We start from the raw sequence: 19,226 nt of genomic DNA, 5'->3' as shown, positions 1-19,226 counted from the left end.
TTTTTCTCCCCCCAGCCAAAAAAGGTTATAGGATCCCCCCCCCCCCCCCCCCCCCACACACACACACAAAATAAAATGTGCACATAACTATGGCGTACCCATTCCAAAAAGGGCCACATGGTTCTTATCTGCTGTCACATTCTATGTTTCTAAAGGGGTAAAGGTACAAATGGAGAGTGGAATGATAGTTGCACATGAGGAGGCATAGGGCAGATACACTCATGGGAAGGGGGGGTCATAGGCACTCATGGGAATGGGGGCAGAGGCACTCTTAGTGAGGCAAGGGGGAGAGGTACATATGGGGGGGATGATAGGTGCACATGGGGAAGTAGAAGGCAGAGACACTTATTGGGAGGGGGGTCAGAGGCACACTTATATTGAGGCAAGGGGCAAAGGCAATCATGGGAAAAACTTGCCTATATCACAGATGACTCCTACAAGCAGGTGAAGGAGGAGCAGTAAGGAGAGGTAGTGGTGGGAATGTATGTGAAGGATAAGCTGTGTTGTCTCCTGAAACCATCTGGGAGCACAGCTAGTGCAGTACCACTCTTGGCCATTGTGGGCACTGTAGAACACTACCATTCTTCTCTTACTGAAACTGGTCAAAAGGTCAACAGGGTCAAAAGTCAACCTACAAATGGCTGACACTTTCCTTTAAACACAACTAACCCTAGACCCAAACCTCCTCTTAGTGCCGAACTCCAGAACATCCTGACAGTTGGAATCCCGGGCCGTTTTCGGTCGGCTCGCCAGCAGCTCGACAGATGGAATTCAATGTTTCCCGCCCGTCGAGTGGGCGCGTCGGCCGTTTCTGACAAAACAGACCCATGAAAAAGCAGAGTGTCCAAGAGATCAGCATCCGCTGAACGCCAAATCAGTGCACAGCGCAGGAACCGTACAGGGATTATTTAGGAGATTTCCAAAACAGAACGTAGAATAAAAATTACATAACAATGACAATGCGATGTCCTCGTTGCATTATTATTAATGGAATGACAGTGCAGCGCGTGACTCATGGAGATGGTATTTAGATGTGAACAGGGCAGTTATGTTGTTTCGTTGTGCAGCAGACCGGCAAACCCTTCAGCAATGAATCAGAACGAAGAGTACTCTCAGTTTCCTGCTGGGCGGTTTGTGGTGTAGGAAACAAGCCCAGAGGAAACGGATTATTACCCTGTTTATTAAACAAACCCACTCATATAAATTCATGTTTGTATAGAGGATGAGTGTACAGCACTGGGAGTAGCTAACGGTATCAAGCTTCATTCTCTTTCCCTTTCTCTTCCTAAACAGCTGCAGTTCTTCATTAAATACAATGTAACAGTAATTGCACTACGAAATAGATGTTGGTGTGGTATGACGCTCAGTCGGGAATTAGTCCGACATCGGAATCCCAACTGCCGTGACTCCAACATGGGGGGGGGGAGGGGGCGCAACACTGTCTAGAAGCCCCTTGCGGGCTCGCTGCGCTTGCCAAGCTGCGGGCTCTGTGGCTCGCTGCACTCGCCAAATGTTTTGTTCTCTCTATGGCCCTTATTCTGATCGGTGCGGATATTCCCGCATGCGGACGGACCGCCGATGTTGATCGTCTGCGCATGTGCAGAGGTCACTCTGCGCATGTGCAGGCGATTTCGCCGCACGGATTCTTTATACGCCGCACAGGGGGCGTAGAGGGGCGTGAGGGGCTACTTAGCCTCATTACCCTATGCATACGCCCCGCGTTTCATGGGCGTTCCCATGCAAACGCGGGGCGTATGCATGGTAATGAGGCCGTGACGCGTGGGTACGGGGCGGGCATCTGACATCGCCGGATGTCAGCTGCCCGCCCCCATACATGATTTCACACGGACAAGTGTCCGTGTGGTCTTCTGTGGCGGGACCTGGTGGAGCGTGCGGCCCTGCATTCGATGTTCGGCGACCATCGAATGCAGGGGCTGCTCCCAAGACGGAGGAGGCGTATCCCCGTCCAATTTCATGCGGATCGCCACATATCCGCGTACGGACGGCAGGTGGCGATCCGTATGGAAGGCGGGGATTCGCCTGCACGGTCGCGGCCGCATATTCTGATCGGGCCGCACCGATCAGAATAAGGCCCTATATGAGGGTCGTGGACCCCCATAAGGGAAAAAACCCCTGTCAGTCGAAATCCTGACTGTTGGGAATTTAAGAGTCGGGATTCCGATGTCAGACTAATGACTGGCGGCATATTGACTGTTGGATTGTCATCCGGCACCCATAGTTGTATATGGAATTTCCATCTCTGTGATAGCCAGAGGTGACTTCTATTTATATCTTTCGCTCTCTGTCTCCCCACTTTTTCCATATTTGTCCTGCCTACCTGCCCCCCCCCCCCCCCCCGTCTTTCTCTCACCCAACACTTCCTCCCCATGCTCATCTCTTCTCCAGTATCTCTCTCTCTTTCACCAACCCCTCCCGCTCTCCTGTGCATATTTTACACAGGTGGGAGGGTTCTGTTTTCATAGCTACTGTACAACATTCCAGCATGATGACATTATTTATATCAGCAGTCCATTTTATTATATAGATTCTGTTAGTGCTTTAATTAAATTTTATTAATTTAAAATACTTTACTGATGGAATTTTGTGCAATGTAATGCCAGACATCACATTACGTCTGCCTGTGCACATTATTGGCTGAGTTCCCCCTTTACCTAGTTTCTTGAGCACCTTTATGGGGAGTGATGAAAAATAAGTGGAAATACTGGTCCGGAAGTGACTTTATCCATGATTGCCGCCTCTGTCCATACACACAGTCCCAAGTAACCAATAAAAAAGGACAAATCTATATGTCATTTTAGCTTAGTACACATACTGTATCCCTTTATTTTGTTTTGTCTTTTACTATTACATTTCAAAAAGTTATTTTTTTTTGTAACAGTTCTACCACTGATGCCTTCAAATCTAGAAGCAAGACATAGAAATGCCACCGACATTATGCTGAACTGGGTCTTGAAAGCAGATTACACGCCTCTTCGTTTAAATTGTCAGACGGGCCTTCAGGAAAACTTGGTAATTGACGCTTTTTACAATAATAGTGGATTACGGCTGCTGTGAGAAAAAAATTTTTGTAAAAAAATCTTTATCTGATATAAAAAGGCAAAGTGGTTTATATATGTGTTTTATGCCACAAAGCAGGATCAGAATGCATCACAGGAATCCATCACTGGTGAGGACTTGGCAACACAGGCGCATAATCAGTATTGTGCTTTGTAGAACAACAATCTTATTGCTGTTCATTTATAGAAACCCAAACCTGTCGCTGTACAGAGAATATGTAATAATCATTCACATGAATCCTCACATACAATATTTACATCAAAAGCCATTAGCCCTACTTGTATATGCTTGGTATATGGAAGGAAACTAGGACACCTGGAGGTAACTTAGAAAAATGTGAGAATATATAAACTGCACCCAGATAGAGACTTGGGTGGAATAGAACCTGTGACCAGAGTGCTGTGAGGCGGCAGTGCTCAGCATTGCGACACCTCTAATAGTTACCTGTTTAATAGCAGCTGATTGGCCAGGGCCAGAGTTCCCACCAAGTAACCTAGGCCCTTGCCTAGGGCCTGGCGGGTACCTTGGGTGGCCCTTGGATAGGCCCCAGAAAATCTGGCCCTGGCCCTCACACAAGGTGACCCCATTCCCAGAGGTGCCCGCCCTCAGAGAACAACCGGAGCCATGCCAGCTGCCATTGCATTTCCCCCCGCCTGCTCAGGCTTCCGGCGGATGTGTCCGTTTGTCCACCCCCCGCCCACTCACTCACCCGGCTGCAGCTTTTTCTGTCTGTGCACTCCCTTCCTTTGCCATGCGGTATCACTCTCCCTGCCCAGGCACAAGTCCGACCGTCCTCGCTTAGGGATGGCCATCGTCCATCGATGATTCAAAATCATTGATGAGTTATGGCCGATGTAGATTAGTTTTGTCATCGATGGGGAGAACCAGATGCTTTCCCTCCATCAATGTCCAGCATGAACGTAGAGTTTAGTTTTTGTTTTTCCCCCAAGAGGCTGAGGGACGGAGCATAGCTCCACCCCCTGAACCCGTGCCTCCATGTTTTGATTGGCCTACAGGCCAATCAGTAAAAAAAAAAATATGGATGACCATCAATAGTTAAAAACATCAATGGGCATCCATTGCATAGGTTTACACTATCGATGGCCAGTTGCACTATTGCTATCGATGGCAACCATCGATGGCAATGATGGCCATCCCTACCCCTGCTCAGTCTCCCAGCGGCAAAGTCTCGCATTCTGACCACCGCCCTGATTAGAAACCCATCACTGCACCAGGCAGCTGTCTCTCCTTGCACTCCTGCTCCCAGGCACCCTGTGACTGTGTGTCATCCCTTCCCCCAGAAACCCAAGGGCTTTCTCACCCCTTCACCCCATGCCCAGGCACTCAGTGGTTATGTCATCCTCCTCAGACACTCAGAGGCTGTCTTTGGGCCTAGGTCCCTTTCACCCCGTGGCTGCATCTCTGACCCCCTCATCTGGCACCTGTGTTTCCATTGGCCCCTGCTCCAGTGAGCTGTATTTCCAGAACCCGCAGGCTGTGGGTAAACTGTGTTGAAAGGAAAAATGGTGTCTTTGTCAGTGTCTGTGTTGGCTTTGTGTATGTGTGTCAGCTCCTTTCTGTGTGTGCGCACTAGAGTGTCAGTGCTCTCCATGTTTTGGTGTCCATGTTTAGGTGTCTGTGTCAGCATCTGTCAGTGTCTGTGTGTCACTAGCTTTTTTTGTGACAGTGTCCTGCTGTCAGTGTCTTTGTGTCTGCATCTGTGTGTCACAGCATCCCCATGTGTCAGTGTATCTTTGCGTGTCATAGTCCATGTGTCAATATCTGTGTGTCAGCATCCGCGTATCAGCATCTGTGTTGGCATATCATCGTCCATGTGTTAATATCTGTCTGCGTGTCAGCATCTATTTGTCAGCATTTGTGTGTCAGCATCCACGTGTCAGTGTCTGTCTCCATGTCAGTGCCTTTGTGTTGGCATCTCTTTGTGTGCCAGCATCCGTGTGTCAGAGTCTGTCACTGTATCATGGTCCATCTCTGTGTCAGCATCCATGTGTCAGTCATCTGTCTGCAATTAAGCATCTGTGTCAGCATTTGTGTGTCAATGGGATCTGTTAAGACCAAAAAATATAGTGCTACAGATTGTTGAGAGAGGGGGCCCCAAATGATATCTTGCCTGTGGCCCCGTGATGTCTAAATCCAGCTCTGTGACTGGTTGGTACTTTATCACTCGACACGTCACTTTTAATGCTTAGTACAGCTGGCCCTCTGTCGCATATGGAAATGTATTTTGATGTAAAGTGATGTCATCTTTTTGCTTTATTACCGCAGAACAGCCCTGATAAACATGTTTTACGCTATTATTTTAGGTAAACACGATGAGTGAAGGAAAAAAAGCATCTGAGGTCTATAGTGTTCTCCTCTCTGGACTGCAGCCATGGACTAAATATAACATGAGAGTGCGATGTATGTCAGAGTCATCACTGGCCGGATGGAGCACGTGGAGTCATGTTCTATCAGTCTGGACACAGGAAGATGGTGTGTGTGTAATTGAATTGGGCATGCTTGTCCTTATCTGGTATCGCTTACAATGAAGCAAATATACTAAGGCGTATTTATAAATAATATCAGTTACTTATTCATTTAACATATGTGTGTATATATATATATATATATATATATATATATATATATATCAAATAAAAATATTTACATTTTTTAAAAGTATTTTGATGTCTCATGTTCATTATAGATTGTTTATCATTGTAACATTTCTTTGTGATTGGTTTCAGTTCCCACAGGTGTGCTCGATGTCTGGAGACAGGTAGAGAATGATGGTGGAGGGCGGATTGTGACTCTACACTGGAGAGTAAGTGGTTAATAGAACATTGTAAGACCTGTATTCATAATGTACACTTGATGTGTGTGTGTGTGTGTGGGGGGGGGGTCCTTATTGCAGAGCCCACCCTTAGCACAGTGACTTTGGCTTGGTATAGCTGTTAATGACCATAGCCATGTCTAGCTCCTAATGCCAATCTCAAGGTATAGAAGGGCAGTTGGTAAACTAATATAACTAATAATACATTGTATTTATTCTAGTGAGGCAGAGATCGTTATGTAGAACCAGTTCGGACATACTAATTGTTGGGTTTGCAGCATTTATTTCATTGGTTGTACAGTAATTCAATCTCTATGCAACCTGATTGTTGCCTGACACGGTTACCACGGGACAGAGTTCGAAAAACATTTTTACATTTAGAGGTGGATTTTTTTAATCCCGATTTGGTCTTGGAAACATGCATTGTCCAGTACAATATAACACTCATTTTACCAATCCTAGCCTATTGTTATAGGACAAGTGATTAAATACTCTTAATATTCCAAATGCATTAGTCTATTTATAATGTATGGAAGTTCAGTTTATTTGATGTATTGGGGCAGATGTATTAAGCCTGGTGAAGTGATAAATTGGAAGGTGATAACGCACCAGCTGCGTTTGAAAAATTACAGTTACGAGCTGATTGGCTGGTGCCTTTTCACAACTTTATCACTTCAACAGATTTAATACATCTGCCCCATTATATCTTTGATTACATTTTGTATTGATGCATTAAACCACACGCAATCTCTCTTATATGATTTAGCCTTCACCAGCATATAGCGCTAATGGAAATATATCTCACTACAATATCAGATGGTGGACACTAGAGGGCACTCTCATAAGCAACTACACCAAAGTCCAATCTCAGGAGAACCACTCCCGGATATACATAGGCAGACAAGCGTACGCCTTTAGCGTCACAGCGGAAAATGGAGCTGGCAAATCTCCAGCCTCTGAGATAAGAATACCAAGAGCCCAAGCAAATGGTAAGTTCTAACTGCTTATGTGCTGCATCTAGAAAATACATTAATAATACTCATTATTATCATCATCAATATCATCATCATCAATATCTCTGAGATGAGAGATGGGGCTCTCTTAAGTTAGGTCAGATGGACTTAATGATACAAATGACTCCGCCCACTGCGACTCAATAATGTAATTTGGCAGCCACAGCATGGCTGTAAACCTGGTTTTGCATTTTAATTGGTTGCTTCTTTATCAGGTCTGGCATGCGCTCTGGAATCCCACCAATTACATTTCCCCAATTATCTCGTACAAATCATAAAAACTGTTAAGCACCAATGATTTCACCTTTCCCTTTAGGACAATTCCAATGATGCTGCGTTCTCATTGCCGCCCCTGCAAAATCCCGGGTTTTTCTTGCCGGATTTTTGGCGGGGCACAGAGCTTCTCAGCTCAACAGACCCCCTTCATACTGTACCTCAGACCCGGGAATTTCCTGTGTCTGCCCCTTTCACACTGCTTCCCCTGGTATGCCTGCCAACAAGTGTGTGGAATGTAATAGCAGCTTTGATTGGGTGTTGGGAAATTTGTACAAATTGCTGTGATTGGCTGTTTAAAAAACAGCTTTTATTGGCTGGCTGTCACATATCACATGATTACATCCCCCAATGAGCTTGTTTTTTGGCATCATATGTGAAAAACACGGGTCTGTGCTGTTCACACTGCCATACACCCGTGTATTACCCAGGAAAAACCCTGCAAAAAACCCGTGTGTAATTCCTGGGGCATAACACCCTGGAATTTCACAAAGACCCTTTCACACAGAGACGCGACACGGGAATTTTCTGCTTGCCACGGAAAATAACCGGGTTTTTGCGGCAGTGAGAACGGGGTATTAGTGAGATTCTGCTGTCAGTATTCTGACTGTTGGGATCCAGACTGCCAGAATCATGACCTCATCCCATTTTAGTCCTATACCTTATTTGTTGGTACCCGGTCAGCTAATCAACATTTAGAAAGTTAACAACAGATTGCCGACATGTTCGAAATGTTGGCAGTTGGAAAGCCAACGTAGATGTTTAGTTGATGACCAATATGTCAACATATAATTAGGTAAACATGTTTAAAATGTAAATGCTTTTAGAATGTCGACATTTAACATACCAATTTTTTTTGTTTCATGCTTAGAGTTATGCAAAAATAAATAAAAGATGTCGACATTCTTGAGTCGGCATGGCAAAACCATGACATTATGATCGTAATGACCCTAAATGTATTGGTTGCCAACAGGACCTTGTTATTTCAGCTATCATAACACCTGTCAATCAGCTGCTAAAACCTGCATTCTACGAGGCTTCGTCTGCTGTCGTTTCAGAACCTGAGCATGTGGCGGCCCAGAAGACTTCCAGCAGAGGTGGGGGAATTTACCTACAGTGGGAACGGGACCCTAGTATGCTTGGCTATGTGGTGGAATGGTGCAATCAACCCAAACGTCCTCACTGTGATCTTCAATGGAAAAAGTACAATTCCAGTGTTGATAGCGACGTTGTCAAATCCAGTAAGTAAATTACGAAAAAACCTAATGGATAAAATGTCTTATTTGAAAGACAGTCATAACCAAGGAGTATTTCCTGTACGACTTATATTACTGAGCAGTTACTTACATAGCGCCAGCATAATCTGCTGTGCTTCACAATTGGAAACAAAACAGTTATAACAGACAGAGGGTAAGAGGGTCCTGCTTGTAAGCGTACACTCTTGTGGTCGCAGGTAAGTTCTATTCTGTATATTGTCTATTAAAGCATATGTCCATCACCAACAGGGACACCTGCAGTTGGGATTACTCACAGTGCTGATAGTTTACATTGCACACATGCTGTGATTATCCAATCAACGCCTGTGTTACAATCTAATACAGCGCTTTAACTTTATCAATCCCTCATTGGCAGTAGATAATCCTGTTCAGATTTGGTGGGGTGAGGATTCTGGGTACTTATGTAGTATCTGGGCTGCCGATTTTCTGATTGTAGAAAGGCATACAATCAGATGCGATTTAACACGATTTTCGGCAAAATCGTATCGAATCGCATCCGATATCGCATGCGATGCGATTTTGCATAGGATTCAATGTTAACAAGGTCCTGTTCATTTCCCCACTATCCAAGTGGGCATGGAGTTGGATATAAACCTGTGGCGAGCGTAGCATGGCGAGCGGACGCAGATTTCTTAAAAAGTATTCTGTGTATGCTCGCCACGCTTCGGGCTCGGTGGCTCGCTACGCTCGCCACAGGTTTATATCCAACTCCATGCCCACTTGGATAGTAGGGGTATGAAAAGGACCCTTTTTCCCATTTAATTCTATGTTAAAATGGACTCAGGCCATTTTAACATTGAATCCTATGGAAAAATCGGGACCATCACATCGCATACGATTTGGTCGCATGCGATGCTACCGATCCGACCTGATTTCTAAATCGGACGCCCAGATACTACATAAGTACCGGATTCTGTACTGCACGGGATCTCTGGGGTTTTTTTGCGGGTGAATATATATATATATATGAGGTGCCCTGCACTCCAGGCTAAGTAAGCCAACAGGTCCGGTGCTTGCAATCCTATTGGTATTAGGAAAAATATCCAGGCAACAACAGCATGCACTCAGACGAATTTCAGCACTACAACAAGGTAGAAATGAAGACACAACCCATATGGCAGCATAACCTATGGGTTGTGTCTTCATTTCTACCTTGTTGTAGTGCTGAAATTCGTCTGAGTGCATGCTGTTGTTGCCTAGATATATATATATATATGGTCACATCTGATGCATACTTGCCTAATTCATTAAGGCCCATACACACTAGGAGATTTTCATTTCCTAGACTTTCAAAAATCTCTGAGCGGCCCATACACACTGGGGGATTTTGAGGTGAAAGCAGCACAGTTTTGGCATTTGAGCTGTGTAAGGGGCAGCGGTGAGCGCTGATACCCGCTCCCGCATCATCGTCGGCCACCGCCGCTCATCTGCTGGTGTTACCTGCTATGGAAAGTCATCCACCCCAAGGAAAAATCACTCAGAAGGGCAATGTGTATGTACTGAGCGCTTTTCAGCCCAGCGACTTCCTCCATCATCGTTGTCTGTACACGCTGGGCAAAATCGTGCCCAGTGTATGGACCTATAGATATATCTTTCAAGAGTCTCCTGAAGAGACATTTCAGACCACTTTGGTCTCGTCACTAGGCCTCGCCCCGACACAAAAAACATCTACGATTCATAGGCCTGTTGTGAAGGGGTGGAGCCAAATGACATGATTTGTCATGTAGTCCCACCCCCTTCCCACAGCCCCCACGATTGCTGGTGATTGTCACACAATCTGGTTTGCTTCACTAACCTTCCAGGTCTACTAGGGGGGGGGTTATAGAATGTATTTTCTAAGTCACAGCTGATTGGTTGCTATGGGAAACTTAAGGTGCGTACACACGGGGGGAGATATATTGCTAGCAATATATTGCTTGCAATATATTGCTGAGCAATATATTGCTCAGTGTCTCTTTTTCAACAAGCGACCAGAGATGGTCGCTGTTGAAAACGAACCTCTGCTGGGGGTGCCGCAGAGGTAATTAGCTGGTCGCAGGAGCAAGCTCCTGCGACCAGCGATTACAATGGGGCAGAAAACGGGAGCGCGCACCCGGAGATTTATCGCCGGGGCACACTCCCAATCACTGGCAATATGGTCGCCTGCGACCATATTCCCAGCGATTATAGCACCTATCTCCCCCGTGTGTACACAGCATTACACCACTGTTTTAACTGCTTGATACATCAACCCCCTGGTCCGTTGAAGGTTTGCTAACAGTTCTCGGTTACATTTTTCAGATGCCTTCACACCAGGCGTGAGATATCGTTTCTCTATTTATGGATCCAAAGAAGAAGGAGAACATTTACTGGGGAAAAGGACGGGGTATACAATGGAATTAGGTACGCACAACTACCTTTGTTATGATAAACCTGGATCCCAAATTCTGAGTTTATCACATCACAACTACCGTGTTTCCCCGATAATAAGACACTGTCTTATTTTTTTTCAACCAACAAAAAAACACCATAGGCCTTATTTTCAGGGGAGGTCTTATTTTAATACGGTACACATTGGCAGCAAATGTCAAAAAACAGGTGCCAGACATTTCAATGAACAGGTGGCATCGAATTTCAAAAAACAGGTGCCAGGCAATGCCCCCAGACCGCCATCTTTGACATGCCCCAAACCCCCTTGATATGGTAAACATGACCCTGTCCTCCTTTTAAACATGCCCCCAGTGCTCCTTGTACACATGCCCCAGGTTAAAGAACGTACCGTAGCCTCCATTAAACAACTCGCCTCCTCTCTGTCTCATCAACGCCAGCTCCGTGCTCTGCTACAGCCGCGCTGCTGCTGCCGCGTGATGTGCGCGGCGACGTCACGCGGCTCCCGCAATGCATCCCTGGGACCAGGAGCAAAGCTGCATCTGTAGAAGACGGAGGTCTCTAAATACCTCAGAGGTGATTGAAGATCACCTGGAGGTTAGCGGAGGTTAGCGGGGTCTTGTATTTATTGTTTGCATTGCACAGGATTGAAATTTAAATCTGCCTTATTTTCGGGGGAGGTCTTATATTGGACATATGTCCAAAATCTGGGGGAGGTCTTATTTTCGGGGAAACACGGTAGTTATAGAAATATCCCACCCAGTAATTGATACATTGCGTAATAACGTCACCCAAGGATTGTTACAGTTGTTCTTCTCCTTCCAGTGTCTTCTATCAAGCCAAAGGTTAAAATCCATAAGATGGATGGGAATTCCCTGTCGTTGGACTGGAGTTCTTATCCCACCGATGAGTCCCAGGAGGGCTTTGTAACCGGGTACAACATTTACATGAAAAACACCGGCAGAGTCTGTGGGACGGGGACTTCCGATGATCACATATACTTGAGTAAGTCACTGAGAATATTTGTTTCCATCTAGAATTTACACAAGATCAGATTTTATTGCTAAGTGCCTAAAATCTATTCTTCCCAGATTCATGTGCTTTCCTGTAACAATGGTCCTTATTCTAGTTCACTCTTTCTGACAAAATCCTTCTTTGATGGACAAAACCATGTGCACTGCAGGTGGGGCAGATGTAACATGTGCAGAGAGAATTAGATTTGGGTGGGGTTTTACTTCAAAGTGAGATCTATATTGCAGTGTAAAAATAAAGCAGACAGTATTTACCCGCACAGAAACAAAATAACTCACCCAAATCAAATTCTCTCTGCACATGTTACATCTGCCCCCCTGCACTGCACATGGTTTTGTCCATCTAAGAAGGCTTTTGTCAGAAAGAGTGAACTAGAATAAGGCCCAATATCCCTGATACTACTGCACTTGTGCCAAAGTTGCACTGCACATGGCACATGGAATGATTATTGACAGGGGAGTGGGGGAGAATTAGGGTGGCTAGAAATAGTCAGCCACTGAGGGTCTTTCCCATGCGAGAGAGGCCCCGGAGTCTTAGTAACACCATTCTGTCTGAGATAGCATAAGATTGCTCAGGGGAACGATTGTCCTACCGATGTGTGACCGATGGTCCTACTGATGTATCAGACTCTGTAATACATAAGTGGAGTATTTGTAAATCTTATATGACATGAAGTAAAGAAAATGGTTTACACAGATAAGTAATAGATCTTAGGCATAAGTTGAATGTACTGTAACCAGGGCCAATGCTAGCGTGTTAGGTGCCCCCTTGCATACTATAAATTTGCACCCTAATATTAATTATAATTATTAATAATAATATAAATGTAAACATTGATTTACCTGGATGATAAATGTAAGGGAAAAAAGACCCCCAAAAAATGATCATTTTGAAAATGTATCTGGATTTTTCTAGATGGCGCCCACGTCTGCAGGTTTCGTAAAAAAAACCCAAACGATAAACAGATCACGATAAATGGACTACAGCCGAATACGACATATGAAGTAGCAGTAGCGGCGCTCACAGGCGGAGGGGAAACGGCGGTTGAATTCAGTAAAGTCCGTACGCCACCGGGCAGTAAGTACCATTTATGTAACAGCTGCTGCATATTATTCTGCAATGTACGTTCATGGTTCGTCGTGAAGATGGCTTTGATAGCCGTAAATCAACCGCATGCCAGACAGATCCCCCCCCCCCACCTTTCCTGGACATAGACTACTCACCAGGGGGACACTACAGAAATGATCATAATCAGGTTTATTTCTATGTAAGCTTTGTGTCTTTGCAACCTTTTGTTTTACCATCTGCTGCATGTATTGCCCTGGTCGCTGTGACGGGTTCCCCAGTTAGGGTGATTCGTAACCATTGTCTCTCTCCTTAGCAGGAGCAGTGATCCTTCCCATCCTACTACCGGTTCTTCTAGTTGCCCTGCTGGCGCTGGCATCGCTCTCCGTAGGATGCTGGAAGAGGACTTGGTGAGTCTAAGCACACAATATAACACAACTGTGATTACATAGACAACTGACAAAAATGTGAAAAACGCATGTTGACTTTTCTCTTTGCTTGTCGACCTTCTGTCTATGTTGACTTTTCTGTGTGTCTACCCATTAACTGTTGACCTAGTGATTTTCGACATAGACGGTGTCGAACATTTAATCCGGAAGCCCTTTAAAGTACCAGGGCCTGCATCTTTCCATGGTGGCTTACAGTGGTGTCTTCTATAGGATGTGCCCGGAACATGTGTCTGACTGCATTTCTCCCTGGCACCCTGGAACATGTATAGCACATAGCACAAGCAGCCATTGTATACAGCCCATTAGATGAGAGTGACACAGTGTATGTCTGCTATAGGATGTGCACGGAACATGTGTCTGAGTGCATTTCTCCCTGACACCCTGGAACATGTATAGCACATACCACAAGCAGCCATTGTATACAGCCCATCAGATGAGTATCCGCGTGGTTGCGGCAGCCATGTTTGTACCACAGCTTACTTGTATAACAACATGATTTCCCTAACGTACAGAACAGATAATACATACAATACAACGGATAAACATTGTACAATCCCATTTATGCAGAAATGATCTCTGGATCTGTGTTACTATAATATCTTTTAAAAGTCTATTGTTTATTTGTAGGTTAAAGGAAATGTTTTATCCTGATATTCCAGACCCAAACAAGAGCAAGATCCTCTCCTTCCCTGCAGCCAAGGTAACCGAAACATGGGTATGTTTGGAATGGGATGGGCGTCTTCCACCACCCTGTCCGGGGAAGTGGTGTAAGACATGCTGGTACGGACCATATGTACTGGTGCTGCACGTCCACTTACCCCTTTCTGACTATCAGGGGTAAATTTAGCAATATTGAAGATGGGATGTTTCTCATAGCAACCAATCAGATTATATTCTAGAAGGTTCTAAATTAAATTAGTAGAATCTGATTTTTTTTCTATGGACAACCTCTCATCTTCTATCAAGCTGCCATCCCCTCAGTGTCACCTGAGGAACAGTGGCCTTCTTTCAATTCTGGGAGGATAGCGGCCACCTGGAGTCTCTTGCCTCTGTGTGTGGCTGCTGCACCTCTTTGCTGGTTCCTGCGGCTAAATCCTCCTACTTACTCTGCACCAGGACTGCTGGGCAGTAGGGACACTACTGTCCCCCCTCAGGCAGCTGGTTCAGGACAAGCCAGCCATGGTGGATGAGCTCTTATCTGTATATCACAGAGTACTGTAGTTTGGGTAATAATAGCGATGTTCATACTCACACAGGGCCTAATTCTGAGGTGGTTACTGACGCTGATGCTTAATTATGCTAATTGCAGGTATGGCTCATTAGTTCACCAGCAAGTAGGTCGTCACCACTAGGCCGACACGCAGAAAGGTTAACATGCAGAAAGGTCGACATGACTAAAGGTCGATAGGGTCATTAGATCGACATGGGTAAGGTGGACATGGTTTATTTTTAATTGAATGTCGACAGAGTCAACATAAACACTAAAACATAGCACCACGTCCCCTTGCATGGCTCGCTACACCCACCATGCTTCAGGCGGCACGGTTCCTTGCTACGCTCGGCCCAATATTTTATTCTCCCCCCATGCCCTAGTGGATGATAGGGCATGAAATATCACCTGTTGACATGGACACAGAAACATACCACCGCGTGCGCTCGCCATGCTTCAGGCGCGGTGCCTCGCTATGCTCGGCACACTATTTTATTCTCCCGCCACCCACCCTATGTCGACCTAATGAGTCTGTTGACCTAACGTCATGTTGACCTACTTGGTGGTGACCCAATGACCGTATCCCCAACACACAGCCCAGGTATGAACAACACAATCCTTACACCCAAATTCTCAGGGCCTGATTAAAGGTTCCAGGTGCCCTAGACCTGGGGTAGCCAACCCTAGTCCTCGAGAGCTACCAACAGTGCATGTTTTGCAGGTCTCCTCACAGAATCACAAGTGAGCTAATTAGCTCCATCTGTGTATCTTTTAAAGTGTGTCAGTGATTAATGATTGCAGCTGTGCAGCAGCTAGGTTGTCTGGAAAATGTGCACTGTTGGTAGCTCTCGAGGGCTAGGGTTGGCTACCACTGCCCTAGACTAACACACATATATCTCCCCTTGTAATGCTTCTACGTATGTATGAGGGCTCAGGGACTCGCCAGTCATACTGCCCATGTAATGAAGGTTATACAGCGGTCATGTCATGCATGAGCTTGTGGGGTGTGATGGAAATTTTGGCTTTAGGCTGCCCAGCTGGTGCTGTAGCACAATGTACATAAAGTAATGATTCCATGAGTAAGTTACGTTGGCACAGCTACCTGGCAATCTCTGTAAGAACTTCATCCCCCCCCCCCCCACAGTACATCGGGAAGGGCGATAGCTAGGAAGCATGGAATAAATCACCTGCATGGTGCCCCTTGTTGCAGCCTGATCAGCCTATTGGTCAATCAGGCACTGCAAATACTGTTCCTCAGACTCTCAATTAACAGTTGTGACATCTCTATTTTCTTTTACCAGGGTACAGCAGCCAGACACTGCCAACCAGCAGACATTGGATGTGCTCCTCATAAGGTGGAAGTTGTTAGTATGCAGGGAAATATACAGTTCAGCAAAAGCTGTGAATGCATCAATAATACAAGTGGCGACCAACTGGACTTGCTGTATACTTGTATGCATAATAACCACCAGATCGGGTGCAGATTAAATTCCCATTACGGTACTGGTAGTGCTGAAGACGCAAACACTTTGGACGAATCGACAGATGGACCGTTGGACGCTCCAGTGACTAAGTTCTATGAGTTCTTAAACCAGAACTACATCAGCTCACCTGAATATACCTTTGATTGTTCAACAAGTCCTGGGTACAGACCTCAAGCAGACAATGCTCCTCACCGCATGGGTGGTGCACCTGGTGTAGATGCCTTCAGCCATGTGAAATCTACGTATCTGGAGGCAAGCCCCGATGAAGCAGATGTAGGCAATGTTCCCGATTTGGAAGAGCCGAGGAGCCCAACATCTGTAGGCTCAACTGCATTCATACTTGTAGAGTAAAGGAACGTTTCCAACTGTATATAGACTGTAGAGGTCTCAGATATATATATATATGTAAGGACATGGACGTCTAGACACATCAGCATTAAATAGATCCTACAGTAGCTTTGAAAAAAGTACACGAAGGACGAGAGAAACACAGACAATTCATTGGAACGCCATCTATTACGTTACTTGCAATTTCCTAATTTACGACATTCAGGACCCTAAATGTACCTGTTGAAGAAGAGCCGGACATTGCGGGATTGGTCTTCAAATCCACTAGGAACTTATGCCAGTGACATAAGTGCTCCATGGCTTGGCTTCATAGGCTGTATTCTTGGCTATACATTCAACCCACAGAATAATGTACTGTAAACGTAGTTCCATCAAAGATCTGGCATATGAGGGGTCACCATAGTATCTACCTCAGCACTGAGTATCGTTACTGTGTTCCCAGCAGAATTTCTCCTCATTTCCCACTAGGCCAGAGCAGCCATATTCATTCATTGGCAATTGTTGGAATTGGCTGACTACCTCACACGAGGATTCATTGAGAGGGGTATGTTTAACTCCTTTCTGAAAACCACCACAAGCTTCTCGTCTTGGGATCAGAAGCAGGCAACGTCCATTATACAAATGGCTGCGGGATGTTGTATAAGACTAAAAAAGGGAGGGCGTGAAGAATGGATTGAGTTGGAGGGAGCATGATGAATTATAAGGATATGGAGTCAAGAAGTTAATATTGAATAACTTCAATTCTTTACGGACACACACCGTCTCTTGGCAAACATCAGCACCAAGCCTACTGTAACCCCAATGAGATGATCAGTATTTTATTACAATCTCATTCATTACTGCACAGAATTTTTTTTGAAGTTCCCTTAATAACAGACAATGACCCGGTCAAAACTTTACCCTACAGACCAAAGACCAACTGCCTCAAACAATTAAAATGAAATAGGGAAGATTTTCGGACCCAACTGCCTGATGACACGTGGTCCTGTCTAACTATTATCAAGATCTAAAAGAAATGGATACCTGCCTCCGTGGCCTACCGGCATTAGCATGAAATATGACATTTATTGCATGAATATGTTTAAATATTCATCATTGTGTTGTGGCGCAATAAGTGGGAATATACAATGGAAGAGAATGGTGCATACACACCTAGGCACCGATGTATTTCATGTACTATAGATTTACAATCGTTTGTTTACACTTCGGTGCTCATTTGAAGTGATAATGAATGATGATTTAAGATTGGGAGATTTATCGAACTACACATTTCAATGTTTATTTCATGTAATTTTTTTTTACAGTTTTGTACCATAAAGAACCCTATATTTTCGTGTACATTAAAATCAGTCAATTTTTAAAAAAAAAACTTTGTTTAATAACTATCTTACTAAGGAGATGTATCAAACTACTTGAACAAAACTAAAACAGGCCTTAAGTAAAGTAGTGTGTTTGTCAGGTAACAAAAGGATCATACATACAATACGTTGTAAGTAAATGGTTCTTGAGGCCGACTCCTATCTTTAACCTGAGTGTTGACCATGTACAAACAAGCCTTCCCCTTCAATTTGAGCAGATCACCTTCCATCAGGGATGTGGTCATTAGGTTGACATTTAAGGCGTTTACACACTGGGCGATTTATTGAACGATATCGCTCATTTTCACCTTTCTGAGAAATATCGTTCAAAATATGGCCAAGTGTTTATGCGAGTATGGGTCATTAGCGCCTGGGATTCGGTCACGGGTCCATCCTGGCATTTGTGATTATTAACCGCCACAGCAACACGGCGATCAGCTCGGTCAACACCGGACACATACTGGTAGAAGTACTGTGGGGGAGGGGTTACAGGTATAAGGTACAGTGGCTGCTACACTCTGGAGTTAAAGCACAACTGCTTGTTGCCCTAACAGATCAGATCTCCCCTTTTGCGTCCATGCATTACAAAGGCCCAAACACCACCTCTAAGGGGCCTACACACGGGGAGATATGCTGAGCGTTTTGAGCAATGCTAGATCACCCAGCACACGACAATGTGTCAGTGATGTGTGCTGAGCAATTAAGCAGATTTATCCAGCATGCTGGATATTAATCGCTGGCCGACAGCGACGTGCGAAGCCGTGCATCGCTATGGCCCCTACACACGGACCAACATATGGGCATTTTCTAAACCAGGCATGTCCAACGTTGGCCCTCCAGATGTTGTGAATCTACACATCCCAGCATGCTTTGCCACAGTTTTGCTATTAGAGAATGCTAAGACTATTGCAAAGCATGCTGGGATGTGTATTTTCAAAACATCTGGAGGGCCAACGTTGGACATGCCTGTTCTAAACGATCTGGTGAGATTGCTTAGAAAATGCCTTAATATCACCCCATGTGTAGGCCCCATTACTCCCATCCTTGCACTTTTCAAACATATTTCAATTTAAACTTCTGAAAACTTTTCAAGATTCTTCTAAATGACTTAAGCAAAAACAGTCAAAGTATGTTGACATAGTCAAAATGATGACCGTGAAAGGTTTAGGCTGCGGTTAGGGCTTAAATAATGTCGAAACACCATGTCTACACATGCACAATGATGGTGTACCGTCCGTTTCGATATTCAGACCATGGTGACGTATATATCCTCATTGTCGCCATTTTGTACTAACCCATTTACAATCCAGTTAAAAAAATGCAAGTAAAAAAAAAAAAGTAAAAAATATTTTGGAACAAATTTAAGCAACCATGTATAACATTTCCAACTAGATTGACATTCAATTTTGATTGGATCCCAGAAAAGACCATCACACGGG

At 44.8% G+C, this 19,226-nt stretch overlaps 1 protein-coding gene across 4 annotated transcripts in view; it reads left to right on the top strand.

The window, feature by feature from the left end:
* The window catches only part of OSMR (oncostatin M receptor), a 104,140-nt gene extending 86,367 nt beyond the window's left edge, over positions 1-17,773 (top strand). For 2 of the 4 annotated variants that reach the window (XM_083154503.1, XM_083154487.1), the window contains exons 8-18: positions 2,900-3,030; positions 5,403-5,571; positions 5,826-5,902; positions 6,678-6,900; positions 8,256-8,438; positions 10,755-10,856; positions 11,667-11,846; positions 12,789-12,950; positions 13,255-13,348; positions 14,015-14,087; positions 15,899-17,773. In XM_083154503.1, the coding sequence (XP_083010629.1) occupies positions 2,900-3,030; positions 5,403-5,571; positions 5,826-5,902; positions 6,678-6,900; positions 8,256-8,438; positions 10,755-10,856; positions 11,667-11,846; positions 12,789-12,950; positions 13,255-13,348; positions 14,015-14,087; positions 15,899-16,432 (1,928 nt within the window). In that variant the 3' untranslated portion in view covers positions 16,433-17,773. The remainder of the gene's footprint in view (positions 1-2,899; positions 3,031-5,402; positions 5,572-5,825; positions 5,903-6,677; positions 6,901-8,255; positions 8,439-10,754; positions 10,857-11,666; positions 11,847-12,788; positions 12,951-13,254; positions 13,349-14,014; positions 14,088-15,898) is intronic. The other 2 variants (XM_083154495.1, XM_083154511.1) reach the window with 1 other exon arrangement.
* Positions 17,774-19,226: the final 1,453 nt, after the last annotated feature.

This window comes from Crinia signifera, chromosome 1 (genome assembly GCF_055691185.1).
Source record: "Crinia signifera chromosome 1, ASM5569118v1, whole genome shotgun sequence".
Lineage (NCBI taxonomy): Eukaryota > Metazoa > Chordata > Amphibia > Anura > Myobatrachidae > Crinia > Crinia signifera.
The sequence above is the reverse complement of the archived record's forward strand: the minus strand, read 5'-3'. Positions and strand labels throughout refer to the sequence as shown.